The 25,296-nt window shown below is 48.0% G+C and overlaps 1 protein-coding gene and 1 long non-coding RNA gene across 2 annotated transcripts; one reads left to right on the top strand and one right to left on the bottom strand.

Annotated features, from left to right (window-relative positions):
• The first annotated feature begins 1,059 nt into the window (after positions 1-1,059).
• LRRN1 (leucine rich repeat neuronal 1) lies at positions 1,060-21,241 on the top strand. The gene is given in 3 exon segments (XM_033071696.2): positions 1,060-1,162; positions 17,476-19,382; positions 19,385-21,241. Coding segments are annotated over 2 exon segments (2,151 nt in total). The 5' UTR covers positions 1,060-1,162; positions 17,476-17,708; the 3' UTR covers positions 19,862-21,241.
• Positions 20,455-24,880, bottom strand: LOC117002516. The gene is made up of 2 exons (XR_004419305.2): positions 22,261-24,880; positions 20,455-22,227 (listed from the first exon to the last, which is right to left on the bottom strand). It is a non-coding gene; the product is annotated as an uncharacterized LOC117002516 (long non-coding RNA).
• Between the last annotated feature and the right edge of the window lie 416 nt (positions 24,881-25,296).

Genomic DNA, 25,296 nt, shown 5'->3' with positions numbered 1-25,296 from the left:
GATGCTCACCCTGACCCCAGGGATGGCAGGGATGCTCACCCTGACCCGAATGAAGGCAGGGATGCTCACCCCGACCCGAATGCAGGCAGGGATGCTCACCCTGACCCGAATGAAGGCAGGGATGCTCACCCTGACCCGAATGCAGGCAGGGATGCTCACCCTGACCCGAATGAAGGGAGGGATGCTCACCCTGACCCGAATGAAGGCAGGGATGCTCACCCTGACCCGAATGAAGAGAGGGATGCTCACCCTGAACCCAAAGATGGCAGGGATGCTCACCCTGACCCGAATGCAGGGAGGGATGCTCACCCTGACCCGAATGCAGGCAGGGATGCTCACCCTGACCCGAGCGATGGCAGGGATGCTCACCCTGACGCCAAGGATGGCAGGGATGCTCACCCTGACCCCAGGGATGGCAGGGATGCTCACCCTGACCCGAATGAAGGCAGGGATGCTCACCCTGACCCGAATGCAGGCAGGGATGCTCACCCTGACCCGAATGAAGGCAGGGATGCTCACCCTGACCCGAGCGATGCTCACCCTGACCCGAATGAAGGCAGGGATGCTCACCCTGACCCGAGCGATGCTCACCCTGACCCGAAGGATGGCAGGGATGCTCACCCTGACCCGAATGAAGGCAGGGATGCTCACCCTGACCCGAGCGATGCTCACCCTGACCCGAAGGATGGCAGGGATGCTCACCCTGACCCGAATGAAGGCAGGGATGCTCACCCTGACCCGAGCGATGCTCGCAGCAGCCCCGGGCGCGCACCGGGCCGGGGGGCGGGGCCGCGCGGGGGGCGGGGCCGGAGGGCGTGGCCATGTTTCGCCCCGCCCCTCCGGCGGTGCAGCCAATGGGAGCGCGGCCCGTCAGCTGACCCGCGGCGCCTTCCCAGGTGCGCGCCGGCGGCGGCTCAGAGCGGGCGGCACCGGCACGGGCAGCGGCAGCGCGCCGCCGCTCCCGCTGTCCTGGGGGCGGGCAGCAGGCACGGAGCGACCGCTCCGTCCTTCTGTCCATCCATCCATCCATCCATCCATCCCTCCCTCCCTCCCTCCATCCATCCCTCGTTCCCCGCATCACGGCATCCCGGCGCGGTGGGACCGCGGCGGCAGCAGCGGATGTGCAGCCCCGGGGGACACCCGCGGCATCGCCCGGCCGGCGGTGAGTGCGTCCGCCGGGCTCGGGGGAGGGAGTGGAGGCTGCGGGAGCGCCGCGGGTGCGAGGGCTCCGCTCCGGGCTGCGGGGATGCGCGCCGCGGTGCGGGGATGTGCGGTGCGGCCCGCGGACACGGCAAAGTTTGCGGTGGCGGACGCGCCCCCGGTGCCCCCGGCGGAGTCCCCGCGGGCTGCGGGGTTTCGGTGGCTCCGCACCGCGCCGGGACCGCCCCGGGGCTGCGGGCTTTGGGCTGCAGCATCGCTCTCCTGCTCCTCCTCCGTGTGCCGGGTGCTCCGCCGCTCCCCGGGCCGGTTTGCGGTGAATCGCGGATTCGGGGGGGATCGCGGGGCCGGCGGTGCGGCAGCGCTGCCCGCGTCCCCCATTTGCATGCGAATGGGAGCGGATCCCGGCAGATGTCCTGCCTCATCCATTCACCCGGAGGAATGCGAGGAGACAAGGAGCCTTCAGTGTGACAATGGCCCTTCAGAAAGCGGCATAAAGGCGCAGTGTGAGCGGGGCCGCGGCTTTGTGCGCGGGGCGCTGCGGCCGCTCCGCGCCGGGCACTGCGGGACCGGGACCGGCACAGAGCGGGGGGATCGCACCGGGCACTGCGGGACCGGCACCGGCACAGAGCGGGGGGATCGCACCGGGCACTGCGGGACCCACGGGGGGATCGCACCGAGCACTGCGGGACCGGGACCGGCACAGAGCGGGGGGATCGAACGGGGCACTGCGGGACCGGGACCGGCACAGCACGGGGGCATCGCACCGGGCACTGCGGGACCGGCCCGGGCACAGCACGGGGGGATCGCACCGGGCACTGCGGGACCGGGACCGGCACAGAGCGGGGGGATCGCTCCGGGCACTGCGGGACCGGGACAGAGCGGGGGGATCGCTCCGGGCACTGCGGGACCCACGGGGGGATCGCACCGGGCACTGCGGGATGGATGCTCCGCCGGGCACTGCGGGATGGATGCTCCGCCGGGCCCCGCTCACGCCCCCGCGCTCGGCCCGGGCTCTTTGGCAAGTCCGCTGCCCGAAAGGTGCGGGGAGAGGCGCGGGGCAGCGGCAGCCCCTTTACCCGGCACGGGGGTCCCTGCCCCGGTGTGCGGCCCCGGGCGCACAAAGGGACCGGCCCCGCTGCCGCCCCTTTGTCGCCGCTGTCAAAGGGGCCCTTTGAGCGCGTTCCCGGGGAGAGGAGGGACAGGAGCGAGGCGCATTGTGCCGCCGGCTCAGCCCTGCCGGGCCGCACAACAGATGTTGGCCTGCGATTTTCCTTCTCCCCCAAGTTATTCTCTCCCCCAGTGCCGGCCCGGTGCGCGTTTCCCACCAGGCGATGGAGAGGAAAGTAATAAACTCAAAGCAGGCAGTGATGTTGTGCAGAGGTGAGAGATCACACACAGGGCACTTCTGTTCTTGTCCTGGAGCTGTGCAATAGCTCCCGAGTAATGAGTGCCTTCAATAAAAACTAGTTTGGAAACCTTTAAATCTTTTCCTTACGGACTTAAAAGGAACCCAGTATTTCATAAACCTGCTCTGGCCAATAGCTCAGATGTACCCACAGGGACATCACAGAGCTCTGAATGACCAAAGGCACACCCAGCATCAGGGTCTGACCAAACTGCATCCCCAAGTCTTGCAAGTCAGAATTAAATTAATTTAGAGCACGGACACTGGGAGGGAAGCACAAAGCTTCCCGGATGGGAGTAGTGAGAGAGCCAGGAGGGTTCTGGTTCTGCCTGCTCAGCCCCCGGTGTCCCTGTCCCTCTGCCCTGCCTGTGTTGTGCCACTGCTCTGGGACAAGAGCTCCAGCTCAACTTTTACCTCGGCAGTTAAAAGTTATCTGTGCTACATTTGATGTAGTCCATATAAAATTATCTCTCCCAGTAGGCATTTTGGACTTTATTAGACCAGTTACTGTGATGGCCATAAAGCCTTTTCCATTTACCTAGAACAGACATGATAACACTAGTGCTGATCACTGAAGGAAATTGGATTTTGCATTAAGTTGGGCCATTATAGAAGGATAACAACTTTTTGTGTGAATTGTGAAGGACCTTTTTTTACTGCCATAGATAATGCTGAGCCCATCCAAATTCAGGCTGAAAAAAGAAACTTCTCTTCAGTCTGACCTCACAGGGACCAGAGCCCTGGCACAGGTACCATCCCTGGCAGTGCCCAAGGCCAGGTTGGACAAGCTTGGAACAGCCTGGGACAGTGGGAAGTGTCCCTGCCATGGCAGGGGTGGCTCTGGATGCTCTGAAGGTCCCTCCCTACCCAAACCAGTCTGCAATTCCATGATTCTCTGTGTGTATTTGCTTCCAGCCCGTGGGATAATTTCAGCAAGCAGTGGTTAAAGCTCTCATCACCATCACCATCATCCCTAAATCCCCCTGGTTCGGGTGCTGGAGGGATGGATGCTGGGGAGGAGGGGACGCTGCAGCCTTTGTTTCACTCGGATACAGCAGCGTGGCACTGCAGAAGGCAGGGAAAAGTTTTGCTCATCGCGGTGCTGGATTGCTGCTGCTGCTGCTGCTGCCAAGGAGGGCGGCACAGCCCCAGCTTTTTGTGTGGGGACACTTCAGACACCTTGCATGAATCATAACAGCGGTCAGGCTGCAGCCTGCGTGGCTTCATGTGCACTGGAAAGGGGATTTGGTTGTATTGTTGGGTCTGCAGATTTCTTGTTGTTGTTGTTAGGGATGAGAGAGACTTGTCCACATTTAAACAATATTTTAAATTTTTTTTTTTCGTTTCTTGTATGAGTTTTTGGAAGTGCTTATTTTTGTTAATCATATCAATGAGTAAAAATAGGGGCATTGTTCACAAAGCTCTGAGCTACATTATTTCTGGCTCTTTTGGAGCTGCTCCTCCCCCAGGTGAGTGACTTGCCTGGTCCCAGGTCTGGCTTTGTGTCAGGATCAGACATCAGGAAAAAAAAACCAAACAAACAAAACCCAAGGAAAATAGTTAAGTGATGTTTATAGAACAGCTCTGGTTGAACAGTATTTATATTAGTTTATTTTTCAACCAGCAAAGTAGCAAGATGCTGCAAATATTTACAGAGGAGCCAAAATTTTCCAAAATAAAAATCCCCTGTGTCTTCCTGTGCACTTTGTCGCCACGGAGGTGCCTGTTCTTTGAAGCCCTGATTAATATAGATGAGTTGCAATTTTCTGACCAAGCCATCCTAGTTCACATATATTATTCCATTGGCAGACATGTGGTCCCCACAGCTGTCCCCTCATTTGTGTATGAAATGGAAACACTGGTGGCATTTGTAGGTTACCATAGTTACACGAACAATACACGTGTGAGGCTTCATCCTGCCAAGCTCCAGATTTTTTTTCCTGGCAGACATTTTGTAGACACAGAACTGAAGAAAATCTATGTAAAGTTTTTGGAAGCACATAAATCCAGCCCTGCTCCTCTGTGTTTGTGTAAGGCTCATGGACAGGGAGCCTCCCCACGGCTGATTCCTGCATCCCCTTCCAGCTGGAGCTGCCAGCCTGGAGACCCCTGATGCTCCCAGGATGGACAATTCCAGGCTGTGCTCCAGAGCAGTTAAGTCATTAACGGGGTCAGGCCTTAAACACATCTGTCCCAAAAATAATTGGTGAGTTGTGCACAAAGGGGGACTTTGGAGCTGGGCTGGTTTTCCTGCTGACTGTGATAGGAGGGTTGGCAGTGCCTGGGGGGCTCCTGGGAGAGTGGAGAGGTGGGAAGCAGCCAGAGCCCCATGCCAGAACAGAAATCCAAGGAAACCCACTGCAAATATCCCCATACTCTGTTTTGTCTTTGCAGTTAACATGTGGGAAGAAAGATGGGCAAGAGCAAAGAAAATCACAAAGCTGGCTTAGGAGCTGGTTGTGTTGGTTTGTAATAAGTAATTAAATAATGGTGCTTCTCTAAGATTTGTCTAAGTTCTGCACAGGGAACTCACAGGAGCACTTTGATAAGAAACAGTCACTGCAGATGTGCTTGAGTTACTCATAGACTCTGCCAGTCTCGTTCCTTTCCTGCAGCTGAGTAATTAAATCCTTCACTAAATGGACTCCAGAAGGTCAGAGCTGAACGTGCCTCCATGGAGGGCTGAGAGCTCCCCAGCTGAAAGTTCTTCTGAACCCCACTCTAATTCTTTGCTGCTTCAAACCCTGCAAATTTATTCAAATTCTGTTTTGCTCTTCAGATGTCGTCTGTGCTTTTTTCTACATATGGCACTGAAGAAAAATACTGGATTGGCCTATTTTGGATTGGCCTAATTCTCCCCCTGGTGAAGGCAGGACAAGTCTGTGGTATCAGTGAGAAAAGAATTAGCCTCTGCTCTTAACTTCTCCTGCAAAATATATTTATAATTTCACTTTCTATTTCATAAGACCTTAATTTGGTGTTACAAGCCAGTGTTTCCTTGATGTTTCATCTGGCTGAATTATTAAAAGAACAGGACCTGGTTTTTACCTGGAGCACAATTTCTAAAGATCGAGTATTAGCAGTGGAGTATTGCCTTTTTCTTCCCTTTTTAGCTAACAGAAAAATAAGGCAAAGCAAGTTTAAGTAACGAGTCTGAAATATTTAACAGGGTGCTGGAGTGGGAATGCACTGAAGTTATAAAAGTGCCACGGAGAAACAGCTCTTTCCCTTATTTTATTGGGTACAGCAGCCTTACTACATAATTTTCTCTCCTGTGGTGCTGCCCTTTAGTCCTCAGTGGTCACACAGGGCAATATTTTCCCTGAATAATTCCCAACCCAAAGCAGCTGAACACAGAACCAAACCTTACTTGGGGATTGTAGTTAGAAATCTCAGAGGTTGTCAGTCAGCATCTCATTTCCAGGTATTTAATTTAACTAACTCTGGTGATTCCAGCAATTTGGGCATCTGTCAGCTTGGATTAGAGCAGGAGAACCAAGGGAAGCCAAGCCCCCCTGAAGGTGCCTGGCAGGGTGCAGCCCTAACCCTGCTGCTGTGGCTGGGCTGTTCTGGAGGGGAGCACAACCCCAGGCAGCTGTTGGGTGTTGGGTTTGGGGGTCCCTTCTCACACCCCCAGCTCGTTCCCTATTGCTGTCCCAGTGCAGCCCAGTTCCCTGGGGGGAGTCCCAAAGGACTCCTGGCTCTGCAGGGGCACATCCCACCCCTGAGATCAGCTGGGAGTCGCTGCCTTCACCCCAGGGGGGTGACTGGTGACAAGCAGAGGGTGTCACAGGAAGGTGTGGGGTGGCAGAGCAGCTCTGCTGAGCCTGGGGGTTTGCAGGGATGTGTTTGGTACCCTGACCCTCCTGGTGCAGGGGTTGGGGATCCTGGGGGTTTGCAGGGATTTGGGGTCCTGGGGGTTTGCAGGGATTTGGGATCCTGGGGGTTTGCAGGGATTTGGGATCCTGGGGGTTTGCAGGGATTGAGGATCCTGGGGGTTTGCAAGGAGTTGGGATGCTGGGGGTGATGCAGGGGTTGGGGATCCTGGGGGTTTGCAGGGATGTGTTTGGTACCCTGACCCTCCTGATGCAGGGATTTGGGATCCTGGATGTTGCAGGGATGTATTTGGTACCCCAGCCCTCCTGGTGCAGGGATTGGGGATCCTGGGGGTTTGCAGAGATTTGGGATCCTGGGGTGCTGCAGGGATGTGTTTGGTACCCTGACTCTCCTGATGCAGGGGTTGGGGAACCTGGGGGTGTTGCAGGGATTTGGGATCCTGGGGATTTGCAGGGATTTGGTACCCTGACCCTCCTGGTGCATGGATTTGTGATCACCTGCCAGAAACACCAAGCTCTGCTCCCACACACAGTGCAGTGCCACACACCTTACAAGGTGAGCCTGAGACCAAAACCAGATCCCCCCATGCCCAACAAACACTTTGCCAAGCTGCAGAAAGAAGTTCCCTCTGTGGCAATGCAGATAACCCAGAGCTGCCCCTGGAGAATTTCACCTGAGGTCACTGCTCCTTATTTTATCCTGCTCTAAAGAGAACACTCATGGTCTGGGGAAGCCATGGGGCTCTTTAAGTTCATGGGAGATGTTCCCTGGGTTCCTCCTTCACATCACATCCTAAAGAACTTCTACAAAACACCTAAAAGTTATTCAGAGAGAATCCCAGAGCTCATCCAAAGTTTGGTAGGATAACATTTTACCTTGTTTTAATAGAATATCAATCAAAGCTTGGATTGTCTTTTCATAATTTGAAAATGTTTATCATTTATATAATGAATCCTTCGCTTTCTGTTACTTCATGCATCATATCATTTATTTGATTAAACAAGTCCAAAACTATCTAATAAATTCATACCTTGCTAATGTGCTGCATACAATTACTGGGATGCAGATGAGCTGCTGATTGGCCTTGTTAAATTTTTAAATTACAAATGATCCATCACTCTAACAGAAATAGAGTAAATATTGATAGTTCCAGAGAGCCACCAGTGACTTGGAAATGCATTGAAAAATAACTTATCTTAGCCATAGGTGAACAAGCAGCTGCAAAAATGAAGTTTTTAAATTGCTGCTTGGAAACAGGTCTTTAAAATGGGTTCATTGTAGTAAAAGGCACCAAGTAAAAGCAGGTCAGTGTTTTTTCTAAGTTCATTCACAAATCTCTTTGCCTTTCTCTTTCTGCCTCCTTTAAGTGCAACAAGTCTGGTTTATACAAATTAAACATTATTGTGCCCAAAGAAATCATTGTAATTAGGTAAAGATTTTGTCTATAAGGCATCAATAACTTAAAATTTTGAGAAGAAAAAGCTTCCCTTCTGCAATAGGCAGAATTTTTAGTAGCTCTGTGTTTTGCAAGCATGGATGAAAGAAACAATCCATGGAAATCCTGAGGACTAAAGCTGAAGGAACAGTTCATGGGCCTGTTCTTAAGCTCACAGTACATTCCACAGGATGCATTTTCTCTCTTTCTGAATCTCATCAACATCTCAAAGCAAGACTGTTTTCTGCATGGAGCAAAGCATCAGAATTCAGGTGATATCTGAGATCAAGAGAAATGGTGAAATCCAGGCTCTGGGGTTTCCACACTCAGCTGACTGAGCTTTCCTGTCCTCATCACGTGGCAGTGCTGCCTAAAAGATTTTGGAATGGAGCAGTGGTGGGGAACACATATTTCATGGAGCAGAAGTGCAGAAGGGCTCCTGGAAAGGGAGGGGGTCAGGGGATAGAGCAGTGGAACTGGGGAGCAAAGAGCCTTTTCCTCAGGTTCAGAGCAGTTCCAAACCCAAATCTGTGGCCACTTTGGTTCTGTCCCTTCCTGGCTTGGTTGAGTTCCAGATCTGTGTCTTGGTGCTAACAGCCTTTCTGTTAGATCTCAGCACCTCCCATGCTGAATCCATTTATTTTGTTAGTGGTATGCTCACAGTCTTTCCTATCAGATCTTCCCATATCAGCCAACTCAATATATGGGTCTATTAACATTTAAATATATATAGCTCAGAAACAGAGAATTGGATTTTGTAAGCATAAAACTCAGAAAAAAAATCAATAGAAGTCTGTTTTATTCTAAGGGCTGAAGTGTGTGTCAGCACATTACATGTACAAACTGTGTAGATATGGATCTAGGCTAATAGTAAAATACAGTTTAAAACTTAATCACTAATAAGTGCAAAGCTAACACGTACTACAGCCACAGGAAACAGAATTACCAAATCAGAATGTAACAAGGACCAGAAAAAGAACTTTTTCTCTTGATTGAAGATAAGCAATTGAAGCTCCATGCACATATAATTTTCAATAACAAGCTGTATGCATTCCCTACAGCCAGCACCATTGTGTTGATTTATAAATACCTCCAGAGCTCCTGACTCACTCTGCTTGGGATTTATCAGGTTTCCAGCACAGGGTTTTTGGCATGCTCTGTGGTAGTAACAACCACGTACACACCGGGGTCTTTCCCAACTGTGGGGGATCCTGAGTGACTCAGAGCTGGGGTTTGATCTAGAACTGTGTAGGAAGCAAAATAATCACACTGCCAGGAGCCAGTCAGCAAAAAGGGAGGAAAAGGATTTTCTGTTACTTCAGGAAAATCCTCTGGAGTTCTGGCATCCCTGTTTCTCCAGGTTAAAAATATTCCTTGAGTGCTCATTGCTTTGTTATTATTAACACTTTGCTTCCACTGACCAAGCTCTTGACTCTTAAGAGGTCAAAACACAAAAAGGGAATTAGGGAATTCTACTCCAAAATCCAACACAATCTCTGCATGCCCTTTGTCCTCATTCCTTTTTTTTCTTTGAATTGTGCTGATTTTGATAGGTAGTAAAAAGCAGAGATACTCTGTGCTTCTCTATATTAAATCCTTGGGAGGGATTTAATGGGTTACAAGATGCTCAGATCCATCCATGTGGTCCTGAGATCCCAAATATGCCATGACTCAAATCCATTTCTACTCTTTAAATGTGGTAAGAAGCCAAAGCAGAATTGGCAGAATTTTTCTACCTTTGGTTCTCTTTCATTCATCAGCCAGCAGATACATGACATGCGAAAAATGGTTGGAAGAGGTCTTCCCAAATTAGTTATGCTCTGGAAATTTTAGATACTCTACTAAAACCAATTGGGTTTCAATTCCCCCTTGCATTTAAAATAGAGAGGGCTGGGGATGGGCTGGGGCTGGGCAGGGGGAAAGGAAAGCACAGCCAGAGCTTTGCCCTCCAGCACCTGCAGGTCAGGCAGAAGGGAAGAGCTGCAAGGTCTCAGGGAGCTGGATCTTAACTTGGCAGGGGGAAAGGACTCTCAGAAATGCTGATCTAATCAAGTAATTTATCTGGTGATGGTGTGGAACGAGAACAGTGGGCACAGATGGGATTCTTCTCCATCAAATGCAATCCAAGCTTTGCCTTCACACTGAACCCTTGGAGCAGGACATGGAAACAAGTCCTGCACAACAGAGCAGCCCATATTGAAACTCAGGTGAAACTCATTCCTGGAGAGAAACATAGTAAGAGAGCTGATAATAATCTGTGTTCCTAGCACAAGAATATTCCTGCTGCACCAACACATCTCACCTCTCAGGTGTCAAGGCTATGAAGTGGTTTATGAGGTTTTTCCTTTCCTAAAGCAAACAGCCTCTATAATTTGACAACCCACTGTTTGGCAAGCCCCTGTTATTGCTGATGTTTCTAATATTCCTGGTTAATGGCAATCTGTGAGAGGTTGCCCACCAGTTGCCAGAAGCAATTCTGTGCAGCTCTGTGGTGGATTTGATGGGCCATCAATACCCAGTGGCTGCTCCCTGCAGGGGATCCAGCCCCTTGCACTCCAGAGCAGTCCATGAATGAAAAGCATCTTTCCCTCTCCTTCAAATTTACTTCAGTATTTTAATGAAAAATACAGTATCAGATGTGAGTCTTAAGAATAAGCCCAAATAAATTACAAATTTCCAGGCTGTAATATGCTGTTTCTGCAGCACAGATGTTATGAATAGGATGCTCTTTGCAGTTCTTTGGTGGAGATAAGAGTAGTATTTTTCAAAAGAACACAGATAAAGCATGCTAAGGTTGTCTCCAGATACAGCAAATCACCCTCTCACCAGAGCTTTCCCCAAAATTAAACACAGACTTTATTTTGATGGAATGTGCGTACAGATGAGAAGAAAAAGTAGGCATTATTTGCAGGGAAAATAAACTCCAAGCCTTAAATATTATAAATCCCTGAGGATGTGTTTTGAGGCTTTATGCCATTATTACATGTCTTACAGACCCTTGTTTCTGTATTTCCTTTTAATACCCAGCTCCCACGTTCAGATTTTTTCAAGCTCTTTTCAACTGTCATTATTTTCAGCTTGATTTTCTGTATTTTCCACAATTCAGACCTATGAATAGCTTATTTCCTGATGACACTGGAGACTTTAAAAACCTCACTCTAAAAGGCTTATTATCAAGCATGATGCCTCAATATTTTTCTAAATACACAGGATTGCACTTGTAAATTTAATTCCTGGGAAAGGAGCCCATTCTGTGGGTTGGCTGGAAATGTCCTGGTTATTAAACTCCAAGTTTTCTTTCTCTTGATGTACAAGGTCACTGATGCTCTTGGCTGGAGCAAGCCTGGCTTTAGTAAGCTGGTTCTAGGCTGGGTTTAGTGTTGAGCTGCCTGCTGTGATTTGGAGGGTGCTCCTGTCTCAGTGCCTCTCCCTCCTAAAGCCCAGGCAGAGGTGCTGGCTCAGCTGAGCACGGCCCCAGTCCCTGTTTTATCCATGGACAATGGGGATGGGCAAAGGCTCTGCTGAGGGGCAGGGCAGGGCAGGGCAGGTTTGACCTGTAGCACACACAAAACACACAAAAAACACACAAACAAACCTACACAAAAAACACACAAAACACACAAACAAACCCATACACACACACAAAAAACACACAAACAAACCTACACAAAACCCACACACAAAACACTCACACACAAAAAACACACAAACCCACACACAAAACACACACACCAGAAACACACAAATACACACACAAAAAACACACAAACCTACATAAAACCCACACACAAAACACACACACAAAACACACACACAAACCCATACACAAAACACACACAAACATACACACCAAAAACACACACACAAAAAACACACACAAAACACACACACCAAAAACACACACACAAAAAAACCACACAAAACAAACACAAACCCACACACAAAACACACAAACCCACACACAAAACACCCCAAAAACACACGCAAACAAACCCACATACAAAACACACACAAAACACACAAACACACACAAAAACCACACAAACCTACACAAAACCCACACAAAAAACACTCACACACAAAACACTCACACACAAAAAACACACAAACAAACCCACACACAAAACACACACACACCAAAAACACACAAACCCACACACAAACAAACCCACAACCAAAAAAAACCCACACACCAAAAAACACACACAAAACACACTAACAAGCCCACACACCAAAAACACACATACAAACCCACACACAAAACACACCAAAAACACACAAACTCACACACAAAACACACAAACAAACCCACATACAAAGAACATACACACAAACTCACACAAACAAACCCACACACCAAAAACACACAAACCCACACAAAACCCTTTCCTTGCCCTTCCCTTAACCAGCAGTGATCCCAGCCTGAGCTCCCTGAGTGACATTCCAGCATCCACAGAGCTCCAGCCCAGATGTTTCCCAGCCCAGATGTTTCCCAGCCCAGATGTTTCCCAGCCCAGCCTCCAGAGTCACGCTGTGCTCAGGCTGGAAGGGACACGGTGACACATCTGGTGCCACCTCCCTGCTCCAGCAGGGCCATCCCAGAGCTCAGCAGTGTGTCCACATGGCTCTGGAACATGCCCAGGGAGGAGACCCCAGCCCCTCTCTGGACAATCTGTTCAGGCCATGGGCACAGGGGAGTTCTGCCTCATGTTCAGATGGAACCTTCTGGGCATCAGCTCCTGCCTATTCCTCTGGTGCCATTGCTGAGGGACACAGCAGAGCCTGGATCTGTGCAGATCCCAGTCTGAATTCCATTTCCCAGTTCCAGCAGAGCTTGGATCTGTGCAGATCCCACTCTGAATTCCATTTCCCATTTCCAGCAGAGCCTGGATCTGTGCAGATCCCACTCTGAATTCCATTTCCCATTTCCAGCAGAGCCTGGATCTGTGCAGATCCCACTCTGAATTCCATTTCCCAGTTCCAGCAGAGCCTGGATCTGTGCAGATCCCACTCTGAATTCCATTTCCCAGTCCCAGCAGAGCCTGGATCTGTGCAGATCCCACTCTGAATTCCATTTCCCAGTTCCAGCAGATCCTGGATCTGTGCAGATCCCATTCTGAATTCCATTTCCCAGTTCCACCTGAAGCCCTCCCAGCTCTCCTCCTGCTCCCTGGGCAGGGCTGCTGGGCTGCCCCAGGTGCATCCAGGACAGGTTTTCCTGAGGAATAGCAAGGTTTTCTCCAGGATGGTGATGGGAAGGCAGGAGCTGCACGAGTCATTAGCTGAACATTAGCACAACAGACAATTTTCCAACACACAGCTCAGGTGCTGAGGCTCAACCTGGGAAAACATTTCTGCAGAGAGAGGGGAGGGAGGGGAATCAGAGTGGGCTCCTGGCTCACAGCAACTGCAGAATAAATTGCTTGTCTTAGCCTGAGGTGATTCCTTTGTCTATCTGATCCTTCCAACTTTTTACCTGGGCACACTCAGTGCAGGTGGCTGCCGACCAAAATCTGGGCTGATGCTACTGCAACGTAAAAGAAATTCTGCAAGAATGAGCCACGTAACTGTGGAGAGGGAGGATTTGCTGTGGCAGCATCACTGTTTCAAAATGCATCCAGATATCCATGTGCAAACAAGATTGTTGCTCTTTTCAGCGAATTTTAATAGTGACCATTAATACAGTTGTCAGGGAAGCGACAACGCTTTGTTTTCCTATTACCAAGCAAAAATTCTTAATGTCTGTTCTTTTTAGTTGGCAGGTTAACTGTGAACACTTCTAATGAGCAGTTTATTTCATGCTTGTCCCTTCATATTCTCTTCTCCCTACACTGGAGGTTTAAATGTAATTTTTTTTTCAATCACCCAACCAACCAAACTCTTTCAGAGACACCAGCAGGGCCAGGGCACAGCTCTTCCCACCCACCCCTCTCTCCAAGGAAAGCTGAAATGAAAAATCTTCTACTCCACAAGCAGATACCCACTCTGATGATTCCACCCAAACAAATTCTCAGTACTAACCAGTTTTCAGAACTTAGGTGGAAGGGGAAGAGTTAGATGTGCCCATGGCAGTTCCAGGATGGGAGACAGGAATGATGCTCCTGTTTCTGCCCCCAGCAGCTGCTGTGGCTTTGCTGGTGACAGAAATGTGGTTTCTTACTGCCCTGGGTATTGAGCAGTGCCATGGAAAATGCATTTAATTAGCTCGGAGTAAAATAATTCCCTCCGTACCTCTCACATAAAATTAGCCATTATTTCTGCTGATATCAAGTTACCAGCTGTTACAACTGCTGTTGTGGGTTGGAACAGCAGAAATATGAATGCAACAAATGACAGGGAAGGCAGGGAATGCTAAAAGCTTTCCTTCACACCCTCAGTGTCTGTGACACCAAACACTGAGGAGGTGTCTGGGATCAGTCCTGCCAGGAAAGATGGAAAGCTGGGAATCCTGGGGTGAAGGGATGGCTTTGGATCTGCTCTGCTGGCTCTGCAGCTCTGGTCAGGGCTGTGGGTGGGTTTTACACACCACAAGGAGCTAAAGCCAGAGCCCATGGCTTGGGTTGTCCCTCCTGCTGGGGCATGTGGGGCTGCTCAGAATTCCCTCTTGGATTAGCCTGGAATTCCATTCCCAGCTCCATCCAAGCTGCCCTGGGATGGGAGAGGCTGAGGAAAGCAGTGGGCAGGTTGTTTCTAAAGAACATTTGCAGTTAAAGAAAAATTAAATCCATTTGCAGTAGAAAATAGCTACAGAAGAGAACGAGCCACTAAGAACTTGTAAAATCTGATATTTACAGTGATCATAAACCCAGAACTCTGGTCAATAAACCCACAAATGCCTTCTTAGCAAGGATGAACAATAACTGTAACGTGACAGTAAGAGGATATAAATATTCAACAAAAAAAGATCGAATTTGATTTTTTCTTTTGCAACATCTAGACATGCTCCTACATATTTTAAAAGAACCTTTGAAGTGTTTTTCAGGCAGATTGGTTTTTAAAGCACTACATGATTCATACAGCACATCAGGACTAAAGCAGTAGTAAGACATCATTAGGGCCCTCAGCTTTGAAAAGCTCCAAGTCCCTTCTCTTCATCCACAGAGAAGCTGCAGGAGAAATTCCACAGGCAGGGATGTTGGGAGCAGTGTTCCTGCTTGGTGCCCCTGGGCCAGGTGAGAGCTGGAGCAGGGACATGTCCCTGTGAGAGGGGACAGCCCTGGGCACCTCCTGGACCTGCTGGGATTGTGGCTGGGGGAAAGCACCACCTGCATTATTCACTGCAGAATGCTGCCATTTGGAAATCTGCAATTAAATCAATTAAACTTCAGATGCCATCAATATTCCTAGAATTGGCTGGTTTGGGTCAGATATAAATGTGTTGCCGTGGAGGGAAGCATCCATCAGAGTCAGCAGAGCTCAGGCTGTGCCAGCCCCTCATCACTCCCTGCTAATACATTCCCTACTATTTCAGATTTATTTTTTAATACAGCCTTAGTCAATTCTTCCATCAGGTGGAGGTTATTTGGGAGGGAATGTTGTTTTACCCCCTCCAGCTGAGTCTGCTCAGCTTTCATTCAAGTCTCAGCTACCAGAGAGAAAATCTGACTCAAGAGGGTCAAATGTTTTCTGGGTCCCTTTCCTCTTCCCTTCCTCCAAAGCACAACCACAGAATAACAATATAAAAATAAATTATAAAAATGCTGTTAGGTCTGTTCTACATACAGCACTATATTGTAATCTAAAATAAAACACAGTAATTTCAGTATTTAATATGATCAGATTTAGAAGTGTTGTACAAATGGGATTCCTGTCACCACTATCCAGAGGAGTATTGTAAACCTATTTTAGAGGCTGTATTTAGTTTTATTATTTTATATAGCACCATCTTTTGAGGGCTCTGACTTGGTTGAAGCTTTGCTATGTTCTAATTGGAAAAGATGGGATTTCATCACTGTGTTCTCTCAGGTATCAGAGCCACAGAGTGGTTTGGGTTGGGAGGGACCTCACAGCCCATCCAGTTCCACCCCTGCCCCCTTCCACTGTCCCAGGCTGCTCCAAGCCCATCCAGCCTGGCCTTGGACACTTCCAGGGAACCAGGGGAGTCCATACAGCACAACCTGATTATTTTAGTGACATAGAAACCCAAACCTTTTGTTTGAGAAGTCCCAGCTGCACTCACCAGAGCGATTTTCCAATGAAGGGAGAAGGAGAAAGATTTTATTACAAGGTTTTCCTGGAATATGTGTTCAGAGCCTCACAATACACCAGATGTTCTGAGGTGCCTGGACACAGCTGGTTAATTTAAAATGCACTCTTGCATGAACAACTTCAGGCTAAGCAGATACAAATGTGGGGCTTACACAGCAATTTGGGATTGTGGTGAACACTCCATACAATCACAATGCAGTACAGACAGCTGAAATAAGGGCAGTACATTCATTTAATCAAATTTACTGTTATTGTTTGGTGCTGAGCTGGATTAAATCTAAGCCGTTATCTGGAACTGATTTGATTAACTGGGATAAATTTTGGCAAAGTTCGTAAGCGTCTGGCTTCACAACTTCCAAAGCATCAGCTTGCTGAGCCTTAATTCCCCACGGCCTGGGGACAGGGTTGGTGGGGGTTGCTGACACTGGTCTGAGACCCTGCTGTGTCACCAGAGGAACCCCATTGTGTCATCCTCAGACCCCCTCTGTGTCAACCTGAGACCCTGCTGTTGTCACCAGAAGACCACCACTGTGTCACCTCAGACACCGCTGTGTCACCTCAGACCCTGCTGTGTCACCAGAGACCCACCACTGTTTCACCTCAGAGCCCAGGCTGGTGTCACCTCCAGACCCTGCCTGTGTCACCAGAGGACCAGCACTGTGTCACCTCAGACCCCTGCTGTGTCACCTCAGACCCTGCTGTGTCAACCACAGACCATTGCTGTGTCACCTCCAGACCCCTCTGTCGTCACTACAGACCCCACTGTGGTCACCAGAGACCCACCACTTGTGTCACCACAGACCCCACTGAGTCACCTCAGGACCCCCACTGTGTCACCTCAGAATCCCTCTGTGTCAACCCTCAGACCCCTCTGTGTCACCTCCAGACCCCACTGGTGTCACCTCAGACCCCTCTGTGTCACCAGAGAACCCCACTAGTGTCACTCAGACCCTGCTGTGTCACCTCCAGACCCCTCTGTGTCACCTCAAGACCCCAGTGTGTCACCTCACTACCCCCCTGTGTCACTCCAGACCCCACTGTGTCACCTCAGACCCCACTGTGTCACCTTAGACCCCTCTGTGTCACTCAGACCCCTCTGTGTGTCACCTCAGACCCTGCTGTGTCCCAGCACATCCTCCCCCCTCAGCATCCCCAAACCATCCAAACAGCTCCTTGCAGGTGGAGACTGAAAGGTCTCCATCCAAAGGTTCATTTCTTAGATCCTTCACTCAGGTTTCTCGTGTCACCCCAAAAAAGGAGGAGTTCTAAACCGTACATAATTTACCCACACTGGAATTGGATTTTTTGTAAGAGAATACTGTTAAAATAATGATTATTTTCAGATCTTTTCTTTCAAAGGTTGGAGAAACTAAATAATGGATGAACTGTATATGAGCTGAGTATAACATATATTCTAATCTGCTTTCAGGACCATCTCCAGACAGTGATTTACAGAAGATTCTAAAACACTGAGGAGCAGCTGTGGGTCTTCAGAGCATCTCTTAACTTCAGTAAACTCAGAAAATCATCTTCCACCTTTCTGGATGTCCAAGCCTTTCACCTTAAACGTCAAGCTCTACATTTTCTGCTTGATAGGGGATCACCCTCTTCCTCCGTGGGGATTTTAGGGGGCTGGGGAGCTGAACCCCCTCGCTGGCCAGCATGGCAAAGGTTAGAGTTGTTTTAACTGTGTGCCAGTTGGTGCTAGAATTGTTAATGAATTCATTAACTGAGTCTTCCATACAGAGCAGCGAATGTCCACAGCTTTGTGTCTGTGAGATCAGGCCCTGGTTTACACCACAGTCAACCTACAGGGAAGCCACCACCGTTGACTGCAACGACCTCCGGCTAACAAAAATCCCCAGCAACCTCTCCAGTGACACCCAAGTCCTTCTGTTGCAAAGCAACAACATTGCAAAGACCACAGACGAACTCCAGCAGCTCTTTAATTTGACAGAGTTGGATTTTTCACAAAATAACTTCACGAGTATCAGAGATGTGGGGCTCTCCAATCTCACCCAGCTCACGACTTTGCACCTGGAGGAGAACCAGATCACGGAGATGACTGACTACTGCCTGCAAGACCTCTGCAATCTGCAGGAGCTCTACATCAACCACAACCAGATCAGCAGCATTTCTGCAAACGCCTTCTCTGGCCTGAAAAATCTTCTGAGGTTACACCTCAACTCCAACAAGTTAAAGGTTATTGACAGCCGTTGGTTTGATTCGACTCCCAACTTAGAGATTCTGATGATTGGAGAAAACCCAGTGATTGGAATACTTGATATGAATTTCAAACCACTCTCAAACTTAAGGAGTCTAGTTTTGGCAGGTATGTACCTCACAGACATTCCTGGCAATGCCTTGGTAGGCTTGGATAGCCTTGAAAGTCTTTCTTTTTATGACAACAAATTGGTAAAAGTTCCTCAGCTTGCACTTGAGAAAGTTCCCAACTTAAAATTCCTGGATCTCAACAAAAATCCGATTCATAAAATTCAAGAAGGGGATTTTAAAAACATGCTCAGATTGAAAGAGCTGGGGATCAACAACATGGGAGAGCTGGTGTCTGTCGATAGGTACGCGCTGGACAACCTGCCTGAGCTCACAAAGCTGGAGGCCACCAACAACCCAAAGCTGTCTTACATCCATCGCCTGGCCTTCCGCAACGTCCCCGCCCTGGAGAGCCTGATGCTCAACAACAATGCCTTGAATGCAGTCTACCAAAAGACAGTGGAGTCCCTCCCAAACCTGCGTGAGATCAGCATCCACAGCAACCCGCTCAGGTGCGACTGCGTCATCCACTGGATCAACTCCAACAAAACCAACATCCGCTTCATGGAGCCCCTCTCCATGTTCTGTGCCATGCCCCCAGAGTTCCGGGGGCAGCAGGTGAAGGAAGTGCTGATCCAGGACTCAAATGAACAGTGTCTTCCAATGATCTCTCACGAGACCTTTCCCAATCACTTGAACCTGGACATCGGCATGACGGTGTTTTTAGATTGCCGGGCCATGGCAGAACCTGAGCCAGAAATCTACTGGGTCACTCCTCTGGGCAATAAAGTCACTGTGGAAAGCCTCTCTGACAAATACAAGCTGAGCAGCGAGGGCACCTTGGAGATCTCCAACATCCAGGTTGAGGACTCTGGCAGATACACCTGTGTGGCTCAAAACATAGAAGGGGCTGACACGAGGGTGGCCACCATCCGGGTGAACGGCACGCTCCTGGATGGCACCCAGGTGCTGAAGATCTACGTGAAACAAGCCGAGTCCCACTCCATCCTGGTCTCTTGGAAAGTCAATTCCAACGTCATGACGTCCAATTTAAAATGGTCAGTCAGGCCACCATGAAGATTGACAACCCTCACATCACCTACACCGCCAGGGTCCCGGTGGACGTCCACGAGTACAACCTCACGCATTTACAACCCTCTACAGATTATGAGGTGTGTCTGACAGTGTCCAACATCCACCAGCAGACACAGAGGTCCTGTGTCAACGTCACGACCAAAAACGCGGCGTTTGCGCTGGATATTTCCGACCAGGAGACCAGCACGGCCCTGGCGGCAGTGATGGGATCCATGTTTGCTGTCATCAGCCTCGCCTCCATCTCTGTTTACATTGCAAAAAGGTTTAAGAGAAAAAACTACCACCACTCATTGAAAAAATATATGCAAAAGACCTCTTCAATCCCCCTGAACGAGCTCTACCCTCCTCTTATTAATCTCTGGGAAGGTGACAGTGAAAAAGATAAGGACGGCTCTGCAGAGACCAAGCCCACCCAAGTCGACACATCCAGAAGCTATTACATGTGGTAACTCAGAGGATATTTTGCTTCTGGTAGTAAGGAGCACAAAGACTTTTTTGCTTTATTCTGCAAAAACGACGAGTTGAAGACTTTTGTATTTTTGACTTTGCTAGCCCGTGGCAGAGCGGCGAGGACAGGTGGATATTTCAGGATTTTTTAGTATAGCGTATCGCAATGGTTGACACAAATGGCAGCTTCACCTAGCTTCCTACTTCTCTGTTTATTTTATTGGTTTTTTTTCCCCTTTTTTGCCTTTTTTTTTTTTTTAGTTATTGTGCTAAACTCACGAGTGTCCTAACTCCAGTGGTGAATAGAGGAGAGGCTGGGGGAGCCGTTCTCCCTCAGTTTTGGACCTGCAGTGATCTAGGTGTGTGACCCTGGGCTGAGGACTCTACCCTGAGAAAAGGAGACCCTGAAAGATGTTAGTTGACTGTACTGTAATGTTGTATCAACTGATTTGAATGTTTTTGATTTTCAACAATGAGTTTTCTTTTTTATTATTATTATTATTTTTGTAGTAGTTGAGGGCTTAGGTAAAGCTAACAGGCAATAGGAATATGTACATCCAATTTTTTAATGTAACAGACTAAATGTTAATTGTTCTTATTCTTTTTATTCTATTTAGTAGACACTTTTGAAGAGTTACTAGAGTTTTGTTGTGTTTAAATCACCAACACCCGGTGTTTAATGAAGGCAGAGCTATAATAAATTTAGTTTTGTTCTGATTTTTTATTTTAGAAGTCACAATAATGTATTGGGGTTAGATGTCACTGGTTTGACTGGTGATCATGTTTTGACATAAAATATATCCAAAATGTTATATAAAAATATTGTGGGGGTTTTTTCTTGATGAAATGCAAGTTCCAGGTTCAGGTTTTTTATGCATTTGTGTTAATAGCAGAGGCAAAACATGGAAAATAATTTATTGAGAAAAATGTCTCAGCATGGCTTTTGGACTGAGAGTCACATGCAGAATCAAAACTGTTTGGCTTAGGGTACACAGCAAGAAGAATTCACAGAGTGTGTAACAGGACATTTTCCTTTTTGTATACTTTTCTGTTTATATTCTGAGCTAAGGTAAAAATGAAGCTGACATTTAGCTGTCATTACCATCAGTTAGGACAAAAAAACCTCAGTGCTACCAAACTGAAATAAACCAGTTAAATCTTGGAATATACTTGAAAAAACAATTATTTGGAATAATGTTCCTCCAAAAGCAGAAATTAAGATTAAAACTACCAAGACAGTTGCACTTGCTCCAATACTGAACTGTATTTTTTACAGGCTTGAAATTAGTCTGGATTCTGAGTATTTTCCTGAATTCCTGTGGTAAGAGAGCAGCAGTGGTTGTGTGCACTGGGTACAACATAAAGGCATCATTTACACCTGACCCTGCAGAAGCGTTGTCCCTGCTCTTTTCTGGATCCCTGCAGCCCTCAGCAGCAAGCACAGCATCTCCTACACTTCACCACCACTTTCAGTGTGCAATTTTTACACATTTTCACACACCCAATAAGTTCTCTGTAAGTAAAGTTAATTGTTCAAATAACAGACGTGCCTGGGGCTGTGTGAAGTTTTTAACTCACTGGCTTCTCAAATATATCCAAGACCCCTGAAAATTTAAGGATAAGCTTCAAACTTGTTTTTCCTTGTGTAAAAGTGAAAAGTTCCCAGCATTGTTTCAAAAACCTGAGTCCATGCCTTGGCCAGCCTGCCCCCTTGGTCTTGTGTCTGCACATGAGGCTGAGTGAAAGCATTAATTACACATTTCAGTCAAGAATTTGTGCTGCTACACACAATCTTTCCTATGTTCAGGAGCTCTCATACATTTTTAATCATGAGACCATTAGATTTTGGGGTGAGGCAAGTGTTGTTTGATCATGGAGAAGTAACAGAGTGGAAGCATTTCTTCATCACCTTCTCCTGGATTTGTTTTTAATGTTAATGGGACATTTCCTCACGCTGCCTTCTCCAGAAGAGCTTCAGAGCAATAATTATCATCTTGTCTATAATGTATTCTAACCTTAAAGCTGCAGGCACAATGAATTAAACCAAGATCTCTTCTGCAGCAAAGATTCACTCTGCTTCAGCCAGAGAAAAGGACACTGAGGACAAGGTTGGCTGCAGAATGTTGGCTTCCAGCTTGCATGACATCATAAAATTGTCTTTGGAAAATAATTAATTGAACAGGTGGCAGAAGGTGCAAAGCAAGGCTCCTTTCTCAGTTTCCTGCAGCACTTTTCACAGCTCTACCTGAACCTCCCACCAAACTGAAGACCAAGCACTTTGGCTCCAAGGGGTTGGTTCCTTAGTGACCAAAAGCTGACCTGGGGCTGCCCTCCAGAACCATCCTACTCTTCCTCCCTCTGTGCCCACCTCCCATCCTGCTCTTCCTCCCTCTGTGCCCACCTCCCATCCTTGATCCCAAACAATTTGGGCTCTGTTTGCCCTCTGAGCCAGCTTGTGTTGCCCACTCTGTGGACTCAGAGCACACCAGCTGCTCTGTGTGTGAGGCTGGATCTGTTTTCACCTGGCTGCCTTTGCAAACCTGGGCAGCTGCAGCAGCACAGGCACTGCTGAAAACCAAGGTGACAGGGACACAAGGCCATGGAGGAGGACAAAGGCAGCTTCTCAGTGAGCTCAGCAGCCCAACAGCAGCCAGGGGTGCTGGGAACAAAAGCCATGTTTAACATGCTCCTTTGCACTGGGGAATAACAGGCTCTGTGGTTCCTCTCTTTTCTGTCATTTGTCATCTTTTTAGAGCAGTGCTGTGGGGGGGCTGCAGGGGACAGTGGCTGATAACAGCCACACTTTTTGGGGATGTGCTGATGTGCAGGATTGCAGGGAAGCTGCTGTGCTGGGAGTCCTGGAGGGAGGTGCAGGTCACCCCAGAGCAGCAAGAAGCACCTTGTTAAGGCAGTGAATTCTGCACACACAGCCACCTGGGCTAAGTATTTCCAGCCTTTTAATCTGACCCTGCAGAATTCTGGATATTTAAAATCGTGCTGATAAGAGAATAAAAAGTGGGGAAGAGATTAATCACATGTGGCATATAATCGTAGTAAATAACCTTCAACCTTGTGCTAGCAATTTTATTGTGCTTGCAGTTTACTGTGAGCAAAAATAAAAATACTCTAATTGCCTTCAAAATGTATTTTCATCTAGTTTTCACTGAAGACAAAAACCACCCCTGTTTGCTCAGAATCAGGGATTGAGAGTGGCCACTGTTAGCTTTCACTTGGTTAGCAGTTCAGAGAGGCTGTGTAAGAGCAGACATTTCATACCCAACTAAACTTCTGCACTCTTACTTCCCCTTGGTTGCCCAGTAGTAAAATATTTGAGTCCCCTGAAGAGTAAATAACCCATTCAAGTGTGGGATGCAGCATTTTCTCTAAACCCACTTTTCAGCTCACCTAAATAATTTTTTATTGGATTGAGAGGGTATTTTCACCCCCAACCCAAGAATGACCCAGGACAAGTTCTTGGAATGGAGAGCACAAACTCAGCAGTACTTTCACACAACCTGCCCAGGACTAGGCCCTGAGTCACTCAAAGGTGGCTGTGAAAAGAGCAGCAGATTGGGGCACTGCTTCCATAAAGGGGTGAAACTGGAAATAGGTCAGGGAATCTGAAATCCAGAGAGAAGGGCAGAAACTTGCCCCATTGTCCCTGACAATCTGGGACATCAGTGATAAAGAAGCATTGGAAGTCAATCAGGCAAGTCCTTTTGCTTTGTGCTAGCAACCTTGAAAATAAAGTCTGAGGACAAACCACTGCAGTGAAAATACTGAAATTATTGGGATGAACAAGTGGAGGGCTATTCTGGCAAATCCCTACCACAGCTGTGCCCTGCAGTGGGGACAGGAGGAGTTCCTTGGGCACACCTGTGGCCCTCTCAGTATCCTACAAAGCACCACAGAGGATGTGCACACCTGTGTCATCCCACCACCCTACAAAGCATCAACATAGGATGTGCACAAGAGGAAAAGCACACAGCAGTGTGGGACTGGAGCAGGGACAGCTCACAAGGCACCAGGAGTGGCTCTGTGCTGCTCTGTGATCCTGTTCCCAGCACAGTGGGTGCCAGGAATTGCTGCTGCACCCTCCTGGAACCCACCCCACCCCTGAGGGCAGGTGGATGTGCTGCCAGGGGATTTCTCTGTTCAGGAAAAGCCAGAGAGCCTGAGCTGGAGCTGCCAATGCTGTCACACAGAGCTGTTCCCTCACAGGGGCTTTTCCCTGCAGGAACAGCCCCCACCAGCCCAGCCCAGCTTCCTTTCCTTGCTGTCACATGGAGGGATTGTTTCCTGCTAGTCCCTGAACTGCCATCCTGCAATCATGCTTTGGATCTGAACTTGTATCCTCTCTCAAGCCTTGCTCTGCATCATCCCTCAAGCAGCCTGGCTCATCATGAGACTGCAGAGCTCACTGAAGGAGTGCATTTGTATTTCCCTTCCCTGCTGCCTGCTCCAGCACCCCTTTTCCCTTCACCTATTCCCACTTTTCCCTCTGGGTTGCTGCTGTCAGTGAAGGTCAGATCACACCTGGTGCCACCTCCCCTCCCTCCCTTCCCACTTTCCAAACCCTTCCCTCTGCTCAGTTCTCCACCTGCCCTAATTCCTCAGCACATGACAAACCTCTGTTGCGTTTCCTATCAGTATGAAAGCAACAAAAAACTAATTTTCCTTTTCAGGGAGATACAGGAGATTTCCCATTAAATTTGTATTGCTATAGAGTGATGTCAAGTAGACCAAAGGAATGTTGAAGCAAAATAAAATTTTGCATCATAACACTTTTTTGAAATACGTGAAAATAAATACTTTGGAAAATCTGGAATTGATCATTAAGTAAAATATTCAGAAGTGACTAAACGACTTAAGAGCTTATATCTCATTAACTTCATTGGTGTGACAGGTTCAAAATCAGGTAAATGAGATTTTTCTTGGGTGCATCTGGAAGCATTAACTATCCTTAAATTCTCAGCAGCTGGGAAACATTTTATGTGGGATTTTAAACCATGATTTCTTTTTTTCCAAAAATCACTTGAAACTATAATTTTTATCCCCACTTCTGGGAGTAGGGGAACTGGAATTTAAATCATATAATCCTCAGTGGAGTCACTGATTTGCAGTGATTAAAGGTTTAAAAAAAAAAAAAAAAAAAACTTTAAAAACTTCAACTCCAGCTTTCTACTCACAACTGGAATAAAAGTTCCAGGCAGGTTTTTTTAAACAGGAGTTGTTCCTAATGGGGGCCTGTCCTTGCTGGGGAGCTCCAGGTCCCATTCAGGAGCCCATCCCTCAGTGGGGGTCAGTGCTCACATGAAAACAACTCTGAACACTCAGCCAAATTCAGCCTCCAGAGCACTGCAGGGAAGGGAGAACGAGAAAATGCTTAAGGTGAAGAGGTTTGCTGCCCAATTTCATTTCTCTACCCCCAGTTTTC

Source organism: Catharus ustulatus, chromosome 13, assembly GCF_009819885.2.
Source record: "Catharus ustulatus isolate bCatUst1 chromosome 13, bCatUst1.pri.v2, whole genome shotgun sequence".
NCBI lineage: Eukaryota > Metazoa > Chordata > Aves > Passeriformes > Turdidae > Catharus > Catharus ustulatus.
The sequence above is the reverse complement of the archived record's forward strand: the minus strand, read 5'-3'. Positions and strand labels throughout refer to the sequence as shown.